The following is a 21,278-nucleotide window of genomic DNA, read 5'->3' on the forward strand; positions in this document are numbered from 1 at the left end:
ATCCTGAGAATCATTTCATACAATAATGATGTTTTACAAGTTCAAATGATTAGTCATTTTCCATAAATTTCCTATATTTAAAGTAAAATACTTCAGGGACTTTTAAAACTCTAGGGATTCAGTGTTTCATCTTATAATATTATATTACTGCATTAAAAAAAGCAATAAGAAGCATAAGACTTTAAGAGAAAAAGCAAAAACAAAATATGTGTTATACAGTGTAGTGCTGTATTTTCTAAATGGATTAAAATATTTTTAAATGAAAAAGAGAAAGAAGATAAGTCTTACAAAAATGTTTAAGGTGTTCTAAAAATATTGGAAACACGTGTATAACTACACAAAGGCACCCAGCCAAAGGGATGAGTAGAGGTTAAAATCTAGCCTATGTCTGACCATGGCTAAAGCAATTCACACACGAACACTTTATTCACACACAGGTACTTTATCAGGCACACAAGTCCTTGATTTTCTGTAGCAAAGGACTGATATTCTATCTAGTACTAAAATTCATATAGATAAAAAGAACTCCTATAAAAACGTTTTAATCATCAAAAAATTAATTTTAAATTAAAACTTAAATAGGTAATCCATTCGGCAATTCAGAAATTTTCATCTCCAAACTTCGTTCTGAAGTAAAAATTTCTACAAATAAAAAATAATACAGAATGAACCACAAAAATAATAGAGAAAGACAGTTAATTTTATATTTTTGTTTTAAACTACAGGATATATTCATAACATCTAAAAAATTTTATCTTTTTGGAAAAAATTTTATATACTTGAACATGCATTCATTTTCTCCTTCTCAATTTGTACTAATGGCTAATAAAGAGAGAATGATAAGCTAACTTTTAAAAACCAAGATTCTCAGAACAAAAGTACTACATTAAAATACAGTGTTATTATACCTGTCATTCAAACAAATGATACCTATTGATGGAAGGGGGAAAAGAACCATGCAAACACTGAAAAACGGATACTTACTAAAGCCTTCTGGGTCTTCTTCCCACATTGTCAGTTCTTCTTCAGTTAACAGAAAATAATGAGAGACTAATCTTCTACATATCTCTGTCAAAGTGGGATATGTGAAGAATGCCATTTTAATCTTATGAGCTTCAAGAGTTTCAGGGCTGCTATCTAGAAAAACAAAATTTCCAAGTTAATTGTACAGACATTCTACCCAAGTTGGATTATGTAACTTAAATTTAACAATACCTCCTATATAGTGGTGTATAAATTTTCATTTATATTATGGACAAATCTCAAAGATGCTCTTGCCTTTATTCATACCACACACACATCAGTCTTGCTTCGTCTTACCACTATACCTTATACATTTCCATGCTATATTATCACACCACATTGAAGTGAGTTACTTATGTATCTCTCTCTCTGTCCCTACAAGACTTTCTCATTCATCTCGATATACATGTACATGAATGAATTCCAAATACAGTTTACCCTTGAACTTTGCGAGGCCATTTACACTCAGATATTTCAACAGTAAATACTACAGTACTACACGGTCCGTGGTTGGTTGAATCCTCAGATGCATAGGAACCGCAAATACAGATGGCCAACTATAAGTCATACTCAGATTAACCTCCTCATTGTTGGAGGGTCAACTGTAATATAACAAACAATTTAACCTGTCTAGAAGCAACATCACTTTATACAAGGTCAGAGAAAAGTTTTAATTGTACAAATAAATACAGCCTACAAATGAGCTGCAGTGGTTACCGGAGGGCTTCAACTGATCTTCTACTGTGTTGCAAAAGACAGTTTACTAAATGCACTGTATGGTTTTTAAAAGCTGGCATTCACATATTAAAGGCTCAAATCCTTATCTCTATTTCATGTCCCAGCAATATTTTATTTTTCAGACTTAAATAAATGAATTTCAAAAAACTTACATAAAAATAGCAATTGCTTCACGCTTAGATTAAAATAAGGAAGTGAACAAAATAAAACTACCAGTAAAGCATTACCTTCAAAGTTTTTGGATGGCTTATAAGCATAATTTTTGACAATCATCTTAATAAGATTCATGCACTGGACAATGAATCGTTCAAATGTAACTCCTTCACCAACTTCTGTAAACACATAGCTTACAGAAAATTCCAGTGATCTCTGAATTAGAGGAGTAAATGAAAAGGGATGCTGATCCAAGAAATCCAAAAGCTATAAAGAAATAAAAATTAAAATGTATCAAATTCACATAGGAAATATAATCATTCATAGGTATATCTTATAACTTTGGTAATAAACACTTAGCAAGTTTTGAACCTTGGTGGGAAGTCCATGTATATATGTATATGCAGTTTCACATGTAATATACTTCCTGGGATACATCATACAACAGTGGATTAAATCAGATTATATCTCATTACCTGAACTCTCTATTATTTCTAGTACAAGGTTCAAAATAAACTTACTTCATACTTAATTTGATATCAATGGACAAATGTGATACAAAAAGTACAAGTATATAAAAGATAGGCTTTTAAAAAAGTAATAGAGGGCTTCCCTGGTGGCGCAGTGGTTGGGAGTCCGCCTGCCGATGCGGGGGACGAGGGTTCGTGCCCCGGTCCGGGAGGATCCCACATGCCGTGGAGCGGCTGGGCCCGTGAGCCATGGCCGCTGGGCCTGCGCGTCTGGAGCCTGTGCTCCGCAACGGGAGAGGCCACAGCAGTGAGAGGCCCGCGTACCGGAAAAAAAAAAAAAAAAAAAAAAAGTAATAGATAAAGGCAAAGAATCAAAAAACTATCCTGCATCAACTGTATTTCAATGTATCAAACAGTTGATGAGACAGATTTCTTCCTTATAGAAGAATTCCAGCTAATAAATGCAAAAGGAATAATAGAGTTACATTGCCATCATTTTGTAACCCCTAATCAAACAACAGATCTAAGTTATGATCATCAATGGCTGCTAAATAAGGGAAAAGCTACTGAAGAACTTTACAATAGCTCACTCATCAATTTTAGACAACCAGACACTGTGCATTTCCTGATGTGATGCAATAGGAAATACACAGCATCACCTGTAAAGTATTCTTGTCACTGTCACCCTCCTCCCAAAAAAAAAAAAAGGCCTGAATGTGATCAAGCCTCTGTATCTAACTAGAAATTTATAATAAATATGGGAGTAGGAGGGGTATAGAGACAAAGAAATATGTTAAATAACACATCAGGATGTAGGCAGCCAAGTCCACAACACGGAAAACTCTATAGGAAATGATCTGTTATCTCAACAAATAAGTAACAAGAAAGAAAGAAAAAGAAAGACATAAAGAGAACCAACGCTACTGAATCCTTATTCAAAAAAAAAAAAACAACTATAAAAAATTTATGAGAGAAATCTGAAAACTGACTAAATATTTAGATGATATTAAGAAGTCATTCCTACTTTTTAAATGTGATAATATTGTTAGATTATATGGTTTTTTTAAATCCTTCCTCACTTAAAGACACATATTCAAATATTTATAGATAATACTATATGATATCTGGGCTTTGCTTTAAAACAAACAGAAAGGAGAGAGAAGCAGCATACAGGTAAAAACAGAATTGACCATGACCTTATTTTGATAATTGCTGAAGTTGAATGATAACCTCATGTGATTCAAAGTTACTCAGTTCTATCTGGAGGCATATTTTAAATGTTCCAATTTTAAAAGCTTTAATAAAGTCATAAGACCATAAATATGAATTTCATAAATTATATACTCACACTGTGTAGTCCCACTGCCTAACCACATCATTTTGTTTTACTTTGCTATGTGTTTTTTGTTTTTAACTTAAAGGATCTAAGTCAATTTTATCTGGATCTTGGATGAGGTGGGGTTTGCTGCTGAGGCTCTTTGGAACATGAGAGTTGGAAATGAAGACAGAAACTGAAAGTGAGTTGGAAATGAAGACAACTGAAACTGAAAGTAACTTCTACCCAACCACAAAAAATAAGAACAGCTCATTTCTACCCCTTTGCTCCACCGACCCCACCGGGGAACAGACAACCTCAACCCTATTAATGATCCTTCAATGAAAAGGGGGAAATATGCTACAGATTTAGATATTGCCACCTATCTTCAAACACCTGTTTTAGGGCTATGCAGTCCTCCAACCAGGTCTTCCTCACTGCTATACCCAATTCTTTGTACTTTTCCCAACCTCCAAGACTAAAACTTTGTAAAAATTAATATTTTTATAAAACTTAATTTCATCAGAAATATATACACACTGCCTAGTACAATGCACCCATATAATTATATTCAAAAGATATTTGATATTAATGATGATAATCTGTCATTATGAATATAATGATTTCCTAGTATTATCTACAGCGACATCTTAGCTGCTTTCTGCTGAACTGCATTGCTGTCTTCTTTATCTCTGCTTTTTCCAGTGGGTTTGAGAATAATGAGCCTTACGGGAATCAACTTCTCTAATATTTATTAGGACTGATTTTTTTTTTACATCCAGGTGACATACACTATGATATATGGTATATAAATTTAATTTTTATATGCATTCTAAAGACTTCAAGATACAAGGGTTTTGGGGTTTTTTTAGCTTTCTTATACACAGTAAGAAAATAAGTTACCTTAACACTAAAATGAAAGTGTATGCTTATTAAAAAATCATTTTCCTTCCTAAATCTGAGTATGTACATTTCATTTGAGAAAACATACTTAAGATCAAAAAAAAACTTACCACTTTAGTAAAAAGAATGATGGTCTTTTCCAGTCTATCTCTACATATATTATCTGTACCTATACTTCTACCTGTTAGAAATACATTTCAAATATTAGTAAAAAATTTATAATATTCTAGAAATTCACAACCAAGACAATGACAAAACTTTTTACAAAAATACTGCTCAGATTTATTTTTGCACATTTTGCATTATGAATTCACTAGTGTGTATTCCCAACTCTAAACAAATAAACAATAAAAATTAAGTTTTTAAAAAGCAATACCAAGACTTGTACTTGACACAGTAACCTTCAGTGCCATATTTCATAAAATTAATCCTAAAATACAAACTCAGCCCATTTCACAGTAAAAGGATAGCAATTTTATCCATAAAATCAGGAATCACAGCTTCAAAATCTAAACTAGTCATATCTGAAATACCTATCAAGCAACATAAGTAAAAACAAAGAATTCAAAGGTTAACATAATCATTATTTTTCCTATATCTTCTAACAATTTTCTTCTGATAATTTCCCTGGTATAATTAATTTCTGTACATTCAGAATAATGTCCATCAGCTCATTAACTATCTTGCTCCCTAATCATACTAATCATATTCTGTCTCAACAGTTATGTCATTCTCTTCTCCTGGAAAGACTTCTATTCTTCCTTCTGTTTCCCCCAGGGGGATGACCAGAGGAAAATGACCATTTTTAGGAAAAAAAAAAACTATATGAGCTGTCTTATTCATCTTTACATGCACAGTACCCAGAACAATACCTGGCAACACACTCAATAATGATTCTACTAAACCGAAAATGACTGACATAAAACAAATCAGCAACTCCCTAAAAGTGAGTACGCTAAGGTATCTTCTCAGGATAGTAAGTCTCCCAATACACTCACACATAAAAAACATACACGTATACAGGTTATACATATGTGTGTGTGCACGCATTCGTGTGTATCCTGTGTATGTTATGTGTGTGTATCCTGAGCAAAGGTGCTTATAATCATAGGGAAGAGAAAAGGATAACAAACAGACCACCAGTATAATACAACACAAATGCAAATGCTAAATTCTTTCGTGTGGGAGAGTGGATCAGAAAGGGTCCTATAGGTAAGTCAGAAAGGTTAATAAACAAGGGATTTACAAAATGAATATAACCATTTAAGAACATTTATATCAAACAGATACATAAAATGTACTAAAAGAAACAATCAATAAAAAGTCTAAACAGCATTTGACATAGGGTCTCTACACTTATTATCTGCTAAACATACTACCATTGTGGATGTCTGCATGGAACAGAGTAGTAGCAGTAGAAATACAGAGGAAGGAATGGATACAAAATAATTTTATTTTTTAAAAAACATTTCCTCAATACTTAGGACAAGACAGGTATATGAAGACAAAGCTGAGCTTCCAATTTAATTTCAGATAATTAATTACCAAGATAACAAGATTTTAGCCACTCCAGATTTGCAAGTGCCAAGCGGAAGCTATTAATGAGTAAGGATTCTACAGTAAAAACTACTATCATGGAAGTACTTACTGCACTCCAGAAATTGTTTTAGGCGTTCAAATATTCCATGTAAAAAACCCTAGAAAAGAAAAAATATTTTGAAGAGTCTCAATTTATTGTTATAATTTTACCTTACACTTTTTCAGGGAAACTAAAACATACTTATCACATCATATTAAAAAGTTAAAATTAGATAAAAATCATTCCATTATTATAAAATGTCTTCAGTCTTCCACAACAAAATAACTATTTCATCTCCTCAGTGTCTCATTTCAATAACCTAAATCACTTTGCAATAAATAATTATTTATTAAGCATTCTATTTCACTACATATTCTCTATTCTTACTGTTTTATTTTTTTTATAGCCTTATAACCCCCTGACATACTGTTTATCATCTGTCTCCTCCCTCTAAAATGTAAGATCCTTAAGAGCCAAGAACTTTTCCTTGTTATTTTGCTCTATCCCAGAATCCAGGAATGGTATTTAGCAATAATAAGTACTCGTAGTATGAATAAATGGTAGCAATTATTTATAGCAGAGTTCTCAATCTCAAGTATTAAAAACATTAGCCTTCAGATACCAGAAAAGGCAAGACTCACCATTTACCATATGGGTCCAATACACCTTTACCTTTTAATATGTATTTTAAAATGTTATGAAAATTTCACAGAAATAGGGCTTTCCTGGTGGCACAGTGGTTGAGAATCCGCCTGCCAATGTAGGGGAGACACGGGTTCCAGCCCTGGTCTGGGAGGATCCCACATGCCGCGGAGCAACTAAAGCCGTGTGCCACAACTACTGAGCCTGCGCTCTAGAGCCTGCGAGCCACAACTACTGAAGCCCACGCACCTAGAGCCTGTGCTCCACTACAAGAGAAGCCACAACAATGAGAAGCCTGCACGCAGCAACGAAGTAGCTCCTGCTGCCACGACTAGAGAAAAGCCTGCGCACAGCAACAAAGACCCAACACAGCCAAAAATAAAATAAATAAAATAAAGTAAATTAATTTTAAAAACTTTACAGAAATAAATATAAAGGAATAGTGAAAAACAACTTTATTAAAAATTTTTAAGAATTTAATTATCACAGACGTCTTTGCATCAATAAATTCTGGTGTATAAACATAATAAAAGATGTCACGTGTCCTGTTAGCAGATGAGATGGTCCAGGTTTTTGTCACAAAATACTACACAATGAAGGCCTTCCTGATGAATGACTAACTAGAACAGAATGCTCTATTTCTTCTTTGAAATATAGAAACATATTGTTCACTCATCAATTCCTGAGTCTGAGACAATTCAACTAGGATATCATCACCTGAAGACACAAAGGCTGGGATTTCACTTAGACAATTTCACTATCATCACTAGGGTCTAGAATGCTGCTACCGGTCTCTCTGAGAGCATCCATCTTCAGATTCATGTAAAAATTATAAAACATTTTCCTGTTAATTTTCTTTTCTCAGCCATTTCAAGCAGGAAATGAAAAATCCTGAACTCTCGACTGTGTTAAATGAAAGCTAATAGTAAAGAGATAGCGTTTGTGGTCTTTTACACCTTCCTAAAAGACGATGCAATACAGTAGACAACACAGTAAGAAAACTACAGGACAACAACTAATTTCATTATTGCCTCATCCTCTGGCAATCTCATCATTCTTTCATTTTCATACTACTTCAATCTTTTTAAGCACAGTTGAGAATGATAAGTAATGATAATTAACAATAAAATAATTCCTAGGATGATGAAACAGCAGAATGTTTCAAAACAGGAAAAATAAAATCACAGAGATCCCATATGTATGTTAAATTTATACAGGGGTTCAATGGTCCCATACAGTAGCTACAAGATAGAAGGAATTTTATTCTATTTTCTTATAATTATAATTTGTGTACCAGTCAGGGTTCTCTAAAGAGAGTAGAAAATTATAAAGGCCATCAATTTTAAGCGCATCAAGAGGATCAGGAACTTACAGAACTAGACCACCGACTAATCTGCAATCCAAATCAACTAATTAACTTGACTATTGTTATGTAATAATAAAGTAAGAACCCCTTAAAATTATCATTAAATGGTCATTTACAGAGCATTTTAATTCGTTGCTGAACTCATTACAAAAATCATTATCTCCCTTAATCCTCACAACATCCAATGGGATATGTACTATTATTTCATCTCGTATTACAAAAAAGGAAACTCAGTATCAAGGAAGATAAGTAAATAGTCTGAGGTCATGTTATCAGGAAAAGGCCAAGCCAAGATTCAAATCCAAATTTATCTGCCTCCAGAAACCCAGATCTCATGACTATCATATAGGGCTTCTTAAGTATCTTTTAAATTCCATGTTATTTTAAAGATCTTTATGTTATTTGAAAAGTTGCCCATAATTTGTTAAAATTCTATTCTCTTTACAACTAGTCAATATACATTAAATGCCACAACACAGCATTTATAACTGAGTAAAGGTTGATGTACAATTTCTGAGACAGAAGAAAGACCCTCAAGGAAAAGCCAAAGGCTCACAAAATAGGGATAGTATTCACTGAAAACTATTATTCTAGTTTACAGAAATATGATTCAAATCAATTCATTTTCACTAAAAAAACCCTGACATATTCAGTATTTTAGTTAATGTTATGGTACTCAGAATAATATTACATAACAAGATAATCACTGAGCCTTCTGACATGTTTCTACCATATCATATAGTCATTCATTTAACAAATAACTACTGAACAATTTTATACTGCAGAGATTGTTCCAAGCTCTGGAGTGAACAGTGAATGAAACAAAGTCTCTGCAGTCATGAAACTTACACTCTAGTGAGGGAAATGAGGGGGAGCTGTCAAACTGGTTTCTGGAAAATGTTCTTTGACAGCATGGCAATAAATATAGATATTTAAATGTATCAGTATTTAAAACTGGGATTGGTTTTGATATATCTTCAGGCAATTTGGTAATATATATCAATATCATCAGTGTGCATACACTTTAACCCAACATTTCCATTTCTAAGAATTTATCCTAGAAGATCACTTAGAAAAGTACACAATGACATATGCACCCAAATGTTCATTCCAATACCATTTATCAACAATTAAAAACTGGAAACAACCTACATGTCATCAATAGATAATTGGGCAAGTACATTATAGAAAACCTATGATTAATTTTATCATTTTTTTAAAAATTTGTACACCGACAGCAATCATATGGATTTACTATACAATCATTAAAAACATGACATATAACAATATTACTGACATGAGAAAAATATCCCTAATACACTGAGTTTAAGAAAAAGCCAAGTGGACTTCCATGGTGGCACAGTGGTTAAGAATCCACTTGCCTATGCAGGGGACACGGGTTCTAGCCCTGGTCCGGGAAGATCCCACATGCCACGGAGTAACTAAGCCTGTGTGCCACAACTACTAAGCCTGCGCTCTAGAGCCCACGAGCCACAACTACTGAGCCCATATGCCACAACTACTGGAGCCCGCGCACCTAGAGCCCGTGCTCCGCAACAAGAGAAGCCACCACAATGAGAAGCCCACATACCGCAACTAAGAATAGCCCCCACTCACCACAACTAGAGAAAGACCGTGCGCAGCAACAAAGACCCAACACAGCCAAAAATAAATAAATAGATGAAGGAAGGGAGGGAGGGAGGGAGGGAGGGAGGGAGGGAGGGAGGAAGGAAGGAAGGAAGGAAGAAAGGAAGGAAGGAAGGAAGGAAGACGGACCCAAGTAAGGAAACAGCTTGTAGGTCTCATTCATATAAAATTGAGGAAGAAAGTATATCTGAAAGAATATGCATAAGATGTCTTAAAGGATAATTAACAAATGTTAGCAATGTCTCTGATAGTAAGTTTTTAAATGATTTATTTCCTGTTTCCTTTTCTGAGTTTTTTAACCTTTAAATGCTTTTATAGAAAAAAATCATCTTTACATTATAATGATGTATATTAGCAGTTTCTGAACTCTTTTAACAATAGAACCATTACTTCAATCATAATCTTATGGAAATACAAAATATAGTAAAGATTTAAAACAAAACTGTGACTCCGGTCAAATCTAGTAGGACAGACCCAAAGACCCAATTAAATATACTCTTTCCACAATTCCTATGCAGCCCCCAAGACAATCCAGAGAGTAACATCTTAGCTGACCTAAACTCACCGTGAAAACTAATATAGATCTGAGCAAGTATAATACAATTCCATTTTGTTTAGGAATAAAATTTATGCAGCTATATATTTCTGCATATAGAAAAAGTAGATGACATGATACCAAAAGTGAATATATTTCACAACTTGTTGGGCTTATCAATGGAGTTTTCCCCTCTTATATACATAACTTTTAATTGATTGCAAAGAACATAAATGTTATGATTCAAGGGGAAAAAAACACATTTTAAGTACATAAAAACAGACAAAGGAAAATACCAAGGATATAAATCAACCTACACTGACCCTGGTAATGTTATCATAGCATTCAAATTCACAAGAGTTCACGTGAATTCAAAGTAACACTCTCAATGCACCACCATCCTAGTTCTACTTCTTCTCCTTCACATAATATTTCTGCTTTAACATAGTTTATGTATGCCTGAAAACAGACCACAAGTCTAGAAGTGTAGTATAATATATACAGAATAGTAAAAAACTAGGTGGTCATTTAATAAAAAACTTTTAAATAAATGCCAAGTAAAAAGAATAAACTTTGTAACATTCAGGAAAATACCAAGCACTTTTCCGAAGCTAGAAAAATTAAATGACTTCTTTCACTTACCATCACCTCCATATTCTTATGAGGTTCCACGAATCCATTAACAGTTAACTTACGCAGCACTGAAAAGTAAAATCAAGCTTTACTTACATTTTTTTCATATATTTTTCCTATTAAAATCATAATCATAATAGACTCAGAATCACAAAGCCTCATCAAGCCTGGAGGTTAATCTAGCTTAATCCTTTCATTTAATAGATAAAGAAAGGTAACTCCTGGTCACTGGTTGGTTATGAAGTGGGAAAGATGGAACTAAACCCCAGTTATTGTGACTAAGAAGCAACGCTCTTCTCACTTATCCTAACTACTCATGTTTTTTAAAACCATACTGCAAAATTTAGTTCAATTTACATAACTGTTAGCACTTCTCACTTGCAATAACACCTACAGGCTAAGTTGAGAAGGTTACCTCTATTCCATAAACTTTAAACTATGACTCAACAGTGACCGAAAAGGTTTATTCAGTTTCAGGCTACATTAATGAAAATATAGTACCTCCAAAAAGGGATAAAAAGATTAAACTCTATTTCCAAATCTGGAATAAACTACAGTGCTCAATTACAAGCATCACATTTTACAAGTAAACCAATGTACACAGGGAGACAAGCAGGATTAACAGATTTGAAGTCAGATCTAGACTTAAATCGTAGCTCCAATGTCTAAAACTGTATTATTTTGGGCAACTTTTCTGATCTCACATTCCTCATCTATAAAATGTGGTTATAAGTCCTACTGCATAGGGTTATTAAAGAATTCAATAGTACAATATATGTAAAACACTTAGCAGAATTCAGTAACAACAAGCATGATAGCAGCATAAGACTACCACCTTATATTATCAAATTTAAAGTCACTTCACTTTAAGAAAACAACTTTATAGACAGCATTGCTTTCTATATAACTAAAGACTTAGTGTTCATGAGGTGAAGTCTAAGGGCAGTGTAACCCACATACCTACAGTCAATTAACCTTCAATAAAGGAGGCAAGAATATACGATGGAGAAAAGACAGTCTCTTTAGCAAGTGATGTCGGGAAAGCTGGACAGCCGCATGTAAGTCAATGAAGTTAGAACATTTCCTCACACCATACAGCGAAATAAACTCAAAATGGCTTAAAGAGTTAAATATAAGACATGAACCATAAAACTCCTAGAAGAGAACATAGGCAAAACATTCTCTGACATAAATCGTACCAATGTTTTCTTAGGTCAGTCTCCCAAGGCAAAAGAAATAAAAGCAAAAATAAATGGGACCTAATCAAACTTACAGTTTTTGCACAGCAAAGGAAACCGTAAACAAAATGAAAAGACAACCTACAGACTGGGAGAAAATGTTTGCAAATGATGCAACCAACCAGGGCTTAATTTCCAAAATATACTAACAGCTCATACAACTCAATAACAAAAAACAAACAACCCAATCAAAAAATGGGCAGAAGACCTAAATAGACAGTTATCCAAAGAAGACATACAGATGGCCAATAGGCACATGAGAAGGTGCTCAACATCGCTAATTATTAGAGGAATGCAAATCAAAACTACAATGAGGTACACCACCTCACACTGGTCAAAATGGCCATCATTAAAAAGTCTACAGGGACTTCCTTGGTGGCGCAGTGGTTAAGAATCCGCCTGGCAATGCAGGGGACACAGGTTCGATCCCTGGTCCGGAAAGATCCCACATGCCGCAGAGCAACTAAGCCTGTGTGCCACAACTACTGAGACTGCACTCTAGAGCCTGTGAGCCACAACTACAGAGCCTGTGAGCCACAACTACTGAGCCTGGGTGCCACAACTACTGAAGCCCATGCACCACAACGAAAAGCCACTGCAATGAGAAGCCCGCGCACAGCAACGAAGAGTAGCCCCCACTCGCTGCAACTAGAGAAAGCCCGTGTGTAGCAACAAAGACCCAACACAGCCATAAATAAATAAATAAATAATTTTTTTGAAAAAAGTCTACAAGTAATAAATGCTGGAGTGGTTGTGGAGAAGAGGGAACCCCCCTACGCTTTTGGTGAGAACGTAAATTGGTACAGCCACTAAGGAGAACTGTATGGAGGTTCCTTAAAAAACTAGAGTTGCCATATGATCCAGCAATCCCCTTCCTGGGCATATATCTGGAGAAAACCATAATTCGAAAAGATACATACACCCCAATGTTCATAGCAGCACTATTTACAATAGCCAAGACATGGAAACAACCTAAATGTCCATCGACAGATGAATGGATAAAGAAGATGTGGTATATACACACAACAGAATACTACTCAACCATAAAAAAGGATGAAATAATGTCATTTGCAGCAACACGGATGGACCTAGAGATTATCATACTAAGTGAAGTCAGAAAGAGAAAGACAAATACCATATGATATCACTTACATGTGGAATCTAAAATATGCACAAATGAACTTATTTACAAAACAGAAACAGACCCACAGACATAGAAAACAAACTTATACTTACCAAAAGGGAAGGGGGTCGGGGAGGGATGAATTAGGAATTGAGATTAGCAGAAACACACTATCAGTACTATATACAAAACAGATGAATAACAAAGTCCTACTATATATATAGCACAGGGAACTATATTCAACATCCTGTAATACATCATAATGGCAAAGAATATGAAAAAAAATGTGTGTATGTGTGTGTAAGTGAATCACTTTTCTGAATCACCAGAAATTAATACAACATTGTAAATCAATTAAACTTCAATAAAAAGTTAATAAAGTCAGTGTATTAAAATTAGGCTTAGAATGCAAATGTCTAAAGACCTTCAGTTTCATACCCTCAATTATATACAACTCAAGTTACTGCACCATAATAGGAGAAAATAGGGCTCAAGCTGAATCCCTTACCCTGGACAAGATCTTTCCCACCACAGGACCTTGGTCTACACTATCTGGGACAGTGCTTTCTTTCTCCCTTTATCACCTAGTTAACTTCCATTTATACTTTATGATTTTAGTTCAAACATCAGTTTCTCAGGGAAGTCTTTTCTGACCTTATTATCAATCATCATAACATTGTAAGGCCCCCCGTCACAGATGTCATTTTACATGTACTTGTATAACCATTTTATTATATCTGTCTCCCCAGAACCAAGCACCTACCTATAAATATGATGAATGAAGTAATGAACATATGCCTGTCTAAAGGATACTAAATGTACACAGGTATAAATGCAAAGATTACATGTGACAAAAGCTCTAGTCCTAAGTATTTAAGTCATAAAAGCAAAGAAATTTACAGCTTGACAGAACAAGTATTTTAAAGAAAATGCTATGAGATTTTTCCAGGTCAGGATGCCTTAGAAATGCTAATGTGTATCTAAGACCTTGAGATGCTGTGATATCGAAAAGCCTAAAGCAGGCTAATGTAGAGTAGAACAGCATCATTTGTGTCAGGAGTTAGGCTTTGAAGTCAGTGAGACAAAAAGACTCTACAATCAAAAAGATTCATGAAAATTCCTTAATCATTAAATACAGTACTTACACACTGCTTTATGTATCTAATCTTGTATCAGTTTCTCTAATTCTTTCTGTGTAAACATTTCTAAGGCCTTTTAATGTCTTCCTCAAGAATGTTGGCAAAACCATCTCCATTCACTTGTAAAACCACCTGTACAATGGATTGGATTTTACATGTCAACAGTCCTTTAAAATAATCTGTCCACAAGGTTCCCCAAAATGTGTTGACAGTTTGGGGTTTGTGCATCCACTATCTTATCAATGTAAGTGATGCACTGGAGTAGTGCCATTGTAAGGTACTAAGGTGAGTATGATAAAAAGGTTTACAAATAAAACAGAGAATGCAAAATGAGCTGCAGTAAGAAAGAAATAAAGGTTGCTTGAGCTCAAACTAAGAAACACAAGATAAAAGAGCCTCAGCAACCAGAACAGAAGGAAGACAAAGAGAATAAAATGATGGTGAATGTTTTAGAAAGGAAATGAACCTCGGAATACATGCATCAAGATAAGCTCAGCTCAGGAAAGGTGATAGAGATTTATGCTAAGGGAATGCCTATAAACAAAGCATAGGAAAACACAGGCCAGGATAGCACCCCAACAAGCACCTTCTAAAATCCAAGTGAGCCTAAGGTACAAACAAGAAAGATGAGTTCTCAGGGAAAAGAGAGCTGGGAGATAGAGCTCAACTAATAAGCCTTGGGGACAGAAGTTTAGGAAAGTCACATGACAATAATAATGGTAGCAGCCCAGAATGAGAAATGAAGCAAAAAAGAAGTGCAAGTATTTGAAAGGTATGCATTCAGAGCCATGAAACTCCAGTAATGTGAATATAACTTAAAGCTATCCATCTGAACTATGTGTGCTCTCATCAATTAGCGTAGAGGAAGAGCTATTCTTACAAAAGAAAAGCAAACTACAAGAGCCCTTGTCTCTGAGGGAACTATTAACGCCTTATTCTTCCACCAGTGCAACTGGAAACAGAAAGTCCATACAGATAAACTATTCGGCCACTATTCTGAGGTATGTTGTTTCAAAAATTAGCATGTCAAGTTTAATGGTACCTTTCAATGATAGTAGAGTTCGTTCTAGTGAACTTAGAACTGCAGCTTCATTGCCAGAAGAAACTTGTTGAAGGAATGTGTCTGTGTGGTGATTCCAAAGAGAGCAGGCAAAACTATAAATTCCAGAAGCTAACTGCAAAGATATCAACAAATTTGGTCACAATATTATTACAGATTTCAGTAATCAATTAGACCTACGTAGTAATACGTTTTGGTTTTAAAACTGAGCACACATTTTCAATGAGATTTAAAATAGTCAAGAATCACTTACAGCAACATTTTAAACTTTTTTTAGTCACAAGACACAGCAGTAAGTATAGTTTACATTGGCTGCTGCTAAGAACACACACACACATGCCCTCCCCCCCAAATATTAGTTTCTTGAAACATTGCTTAGCCTAATGCCTGCATTGCAGTCTGATATTTCCTATTTTTACTTTTTTTTCTTCCACTAATAGTTGTAACACTCAGCTTTAAAAACAGAACTGTCACTGAGTTTATCAGATAAATCAATATACTAAGAATACAAAGGAGTTAAATTTCTGTGTTCTGCCAATTCTACCCATATGGTCTTGGGTATTTAAAGCCAAGAACATAACAAACCACATCACTTGTCAGGCCACTAGCCTAATATGTCCCAGTATTTAAAAACCTGACTCACACTGAGAACCACCTTCCAGTGGTATCTTCAATTTTTTTCCAGAAGGTCTAAGAGCAAACCACCTGAGCCTACATGGCAATCTTCTTTAAATAAAATTATACATAAGTGCATATGACTAGTTATCATTAGTACACTTCAGAATGACTTTTTCTTATTTGAGATATGTCATATCAACTAATTAAACACTGTATTTACTAATGTGGTCAGGCATCAGAAACCAGTCAGAAATGCAATCCTATAAATATTTCTATGAAAAAGCAAATTCCACTTCTGTTATTTTAATTCAGTAATCTTAATGGTCTGTGCGTCCAGGTATAGAGAAGCAGCTTCACCATACCCCTTGGAAACTGCACATATCTACATAGGCAAAGGCTTAAACCTCAGCTAATCCGAGTATTGGCAGAACATCTTGTGATCCTCCTGGAACACAAGAGGATGAAAGGCTTGTAAGCAACTGCTAGAACACCAATCTCCTGCTCACCTCCCTATCTCCTCTGTTAGATGGTTTCTCATGGCCTCCTGGAATCTGATAAGGTATAAAGTATCCTATCCCACCCCTAACTCTCTCCCCCAGAAGAGAGCTGCAGAATATAATACCACTTAGTTACAGTCCAGAATTGGCTTCCCAGCAATGGGGCATTCCACAACCTGGACTGGAGTCATCCAGCCCCTATTGCTTTGGTCATTGTTTTTAGTGTGTAGACATACAGCATTTGTGACAGAAATCAAGAAAGAAAGAGTAGTATGAAAAAACTTTAATATTCTTCTTTGTTTCACACTCCAGTTCTGGAGCTAAGCACCTAGTTTAGGCATTAGGCATCTATTACACGACAATTCATAATTCTTTTTAGCTAGCCTACAAAAGGGCTCTGCACAAACAGCGATGGCTGGAATGAAGCAGCAATAGCACTACACTTTCAGCCCAAGGGTAAAAGGAAGGAGACAGACAAAGAAGGAAGAAACCACAAGAATTTGGGACGGAATACTGCTAACTATCCTGTAAACACAAGCCCTCCACAAGCTTCTATCTGCTCCAGAAAATACCAACTGATACATGGTCACAAAAGGCTCATCTGGAAAAGAGAAAGTAATAATAAAGCACAAATAGGAGGGATAAAAATATTCTACATTTTATTCTCAAAAATGTAGAAGGGGTAGGGGATATTCAGTTAGACAATATAAAAATAAATTATTTAATGAAACATTTTAGGTCGTAGTTCATGAAAATCCCAAATACTTGCATTTTTCTTTTTCTAAACCAGAAGAAACAGTGCCACCCACTGACTGCTTAGCAACTTTGTAGAAGCACACAGACTTGACTCCTTGAATATCAAAGGCAAAACATTACAGGAAGTTTTATTTCTTTTAGCATTTTAAATATTCTTAAACTTTTTTAGCCTCAGGACCACTGTCCTCACAATTTTCCCCTAAGAAAAGTGAGCACCAAAAATGTTTAAATCAAAGTCTTGTAATTCATCACTAATAGTGGGGCAATGAATATTATCCACAAACTGGAGCTTTCAAAACCTGCTTAACCTAACTCTAATCAACAAGATAGGGACTTCCCTGGTGTCTAGTGGTTAAGAATCCATCTTGCAAAACAGGGGACACCGGTTCAATCCCTGGTCAGGATACTAAGATCCCACATGCCGCGGGGGCAACTAAGCCTGTGCACCACAACTACTGAGCCCGGGCGCTCTGGAGCCCACATGCCACAACTAGAGAGAAGCCCGTGTGCTGCAACAAAGAGCCCGTGCACCACAACTAGGACCCTACACAGTCAAATAAATAAATATTAAAAAAAAAAAAGATAACCAAAAAATGTTTCAACATGTCAATGGTACACCAATAAAAAAAGAAAAAGAGAGAATACTACTCTAACTTAAAAAGGCTCCTAAGAAGGAATTAATTCCCTGGCGGTCCATTGGTTAGGACTCCGCACTTTCACTGACAAGGGTGCAGGTTCAATCCCTGGTCAGGGAACTAAAATCCCACAAGCTGCATGGTGTGGCCAAAAAAACAGACACTTAAGAAACATGATCAAATGCTATGTACCTGCCATATTCATCTTTCTGGCTCAAACACACCACCTGTAAACATATTTAAGAACAACGTAGAAAAGTGGCTAGAAGTATTACATCATATTAAATCACTACTTTTACGTGTGTCAAGTATGATAAAAGTTAAATGATTATACATGCTAAGTAACCAGATTAGGCTCAAGATGGAATCACTCATGCTAAGCCCCATAGCAGCAAACCAAAACTTAGAACTAAGGTTCTATGCTGGGCTCTCCCAGAAAAGGCAGGTCTAGGTCAACCAATCAGTGCCTGCCTGCTCAACACAAGTTACCTGACCCAGCTCTAAGACTTCTCTTTGCTCCATATGAGGAAAATAACTCTGATTTAGCTATTCAGCTAATTCCCAGTCTAGCTTCCTTGTTCCTGCTCACTTTCGTACAAAAAACTCTTTCAGCTTGTACAGCTCTTTGGAGCTCCTATCTGCTAGACTGGATGCTGCCTGACCCATGAATAGTTGAATAAAAGTCTACTAGGGGCTTCCCTGGTGGCGCAGCGGTTGAGAGTCCGCCTGCTGATGCAGGGGACACGGGTTTGTGCCCCGGTCCGGGAAGATCCCACATGCCGCGGAGCGGCTGGGCCCGTGAGCCATGGCCGCTGAGCCTGCAGGTCCGGAGCCTGTGCTCTGCAACGGAAGAGGCTACAACAGTGAGAGGCCCGAGTACCACAAAAAAAAAAAAAAAAAAAAAAAAAGTCTACTAAATCAGTAAACTGTCAGTGGAAAATTTTCTTTTAACCTTTAAAAAAATAAATCTATCTTTTTACAAATGAATACTCAAGTATTTAGTAATAAAATATCGTGAAATCTTTAAATTACTTTAAAATATCTTAGAAAAAGCAATAAAGCAAAAACAGTGAAATGTTAACTGCTAAATCTAGGTTATGGGTATATGGCAGTTAATATTTTTTCTTTATTTTTCTATATGTTTAAAAAATTCACAAGTAACTCTTAAAACATCCACACATTTGTAACAAAAAAAGGTAGTTACTTTAGTAGTAGTCAGCTTTTTCCTTAATATTTAAATATAAATTTGTTTCCACTTAACCATGACATGCATATATATCAAACTACCCAAATGTGTCAGGCCAGAAGCTTTGGTGGATTATAAGGTTACAAAAACAATTTCCAAAGTGCCAATGTCTCTCAATTGATATTAACTTTCAATGAAGGACATTCCTAAAGACCTGTAACATCTGTTACCTACATATTTTTTAAGTAAAATCTAATTTTTATTTTGTTCTCAAACTTGCCACTGGTACACCTCAGGCCCAGGAAGGTCACTGTGGCCCATCTTCCAGATCCCTCAAGTCCTCGAATCCTAGCAACAGCCATAAGGCTGTCCTTAGCTACTGATGTCTAGACAATGCTCTCAGGTATACAGAATATGATCTCAATATGAGGAAGGAGGAAGTGAAACTACCCTCCTCTCCATTTGGGATCCTGCCTTTGTTCACAGCTGCATTTCAGGCATCCAATACAGTGACTGGCAGAGTAGGAACTCAAATATTTGTCAGACAGATAGAGATGGGCAAAAAACAAAGCATAAATCGGCAATGCTTCAAGAGTCCCTTTTCCTAGGACCCAGACAAGAGTCCTTGTGAACCATCCAGAAAGGATAAGCACCATGCTATACTCAAAATCTCCTCTTCTGTTTAGTGCATAGCTTTTTTTTTTTGATCAAGCTAGTCACCTTGACTCTCTCCTCCATTAAAACTTCCCACCAAAAGTTTCCTCATATTTATATAAGCCTAGACTCACATGCATGCATGCATGAGTGCGCGCGCGCGCACACACACACACACACACACACACACACACACACACACACTCTTAAGTCCCCATACAGGCTCATAGCAGAGATGACCCTTTGTGTATTATAGGAGTCACTCTTTAAACAACGTGATTAAAAGCCAATTTGAATTTGGCAGAGCAAGAGACGAGATCTAGAATCAGCATTTAATCAGTACTTGGCATTTAAAATCAGCCAAACGAAACTGAAAACAAAATGAATTTAACCTACTTGATGATTTGCTTATAAACACATTTATCTTTTAAATAAATTTCACTATTTTGTAAATTTCCTGGAGGTTCAAGCTATACCATATAAGTGGCACCTTGGCATTCTCAAATTTAACATTCATAACTTCAACTATTTGGGAATTTTCCCTAAGGACCACATCATGAAATTATAAATTTATAAGAAGTTAAGTATGAAAATCTCTTTTACGAGGCTGAGTGAGCTTATACTAACCAACCCATCTCAAATAACTATGTGGTTCTGTTTTGTTAGTTTATTCAGAAAACAGTAACTCATCAGGAAGACTCTTTGGTAGTATTGTAACCTGACTTCACCTTGCCACACAGTTTTCTCTTATCTTCACCATGCAAATAATATATATGCTGTTAGTGGGAACATTATTCATCATAAACCCTTCAGTTTTTTATATTTTCCTAAATGTTAGCTTTGACTATAATAACAATGTAATACAGTATTTAGTTTTCTTCTGTGGCAGATTTTAATAAATTACTAAATGAACTTTGAGGGTTTGTGTCTTACGCCTTTCCCAATGAATGTCAAGAGACGACTATTTGTCTCTTTCATCTCCTTCAGTACCTTAGATATCTCTCGTACACAACAGGCAAACAATATCTGCTGACATACTCTCAGGGAGAAGAATTTAAGATTAATTCCTAACATCCAAACTTAAAAAATTCATAATAAAAACTGGTTATGGAAAATGTCCTTTTTAGAGATTCATACTCTATAAATATTATTGGATGAAATGACACATTAAGATTTGCTCCAGAAAAGAGGAAAAGTAAACGTGGCAGCTCCTTAAGAACTGTTAAATATGAGTGAAGAATATATGGGGGTTGTTGTATTGTTCTCTCAACTAGAGTATATTTGAAATTTTCTTAATTAAGAAAACGATATAACTGGTTGTATGCCAAAATTCCACAGAAAAGTATCCAATAAAGTCAGTAAGTCAAG

At 35.4% G+C, this 21,278-nt stretch overlaps 1 protein-coding gene across 11 annotated transcripts in view; it reads right to left on the reverse strand.

Moving 5' to 3' along the window:
- Positions 1 to 21,278, reverse strand: part of IPO11 (importin 11) — a 256,286-nt gene that overhangs the window by 177,438 nt on the left and 57,570 nt on the right. For 10 of the 11 annotated variants that reach the window (XR_004349281.1, XM_032627475.1, XM_032627469.1 and 7 more), the window contains 6 exons: positions 15,547 to 15,679; positions 11,014 to 11,072; positions 6,251 to 6,299; positions 4,713 to 4,783; positions 1,989 to 2,181; positions 985 to 1,137 (listed from right to left, as the gene is read on the reverse strand). Coding sequence is in view for 10 of the 11 variants with exons in the window: in XM_032627475.1 (XP_032483366.1) it covers positions 985 to 1,137; positions 1,989 to 2,181; positions 4,713 to 4,783; positions 6,251 to 6,299; positions 11,014 to 11,072; positions 15,547 to 15,679 (658 nt within the window). In the remaining variant the exon portion in view is untranslated. The remainder of the gene's footprint in view (positions 1 to 984; positions 1,138 to 1,988; positions 2,182 to 4,712; positions 4,784 to 6,250; positions 6,300 to 11,013; positions 11,073 to 15,546; positions 15,680 to 21,278) is intronic. The other variant, XM_032627479.1, reaches the window with a different exon arrangement.

This window comes from Phocoena sinus, chromosome 3 (genome assembly GCF_008692025.1).
Source record: "Phocoena sinus isolate mPhoSin1 chromosome 3, mPhoSin1.pri, whole genome shotgun sequence".
In the NCBI taxonomy this organism is placed as follows: Eukaryota; Metazoa; Chordata; class Mammalia; order Artiodactyla; family Phocoenidae; genus Phocoena; species Phocoena sinus.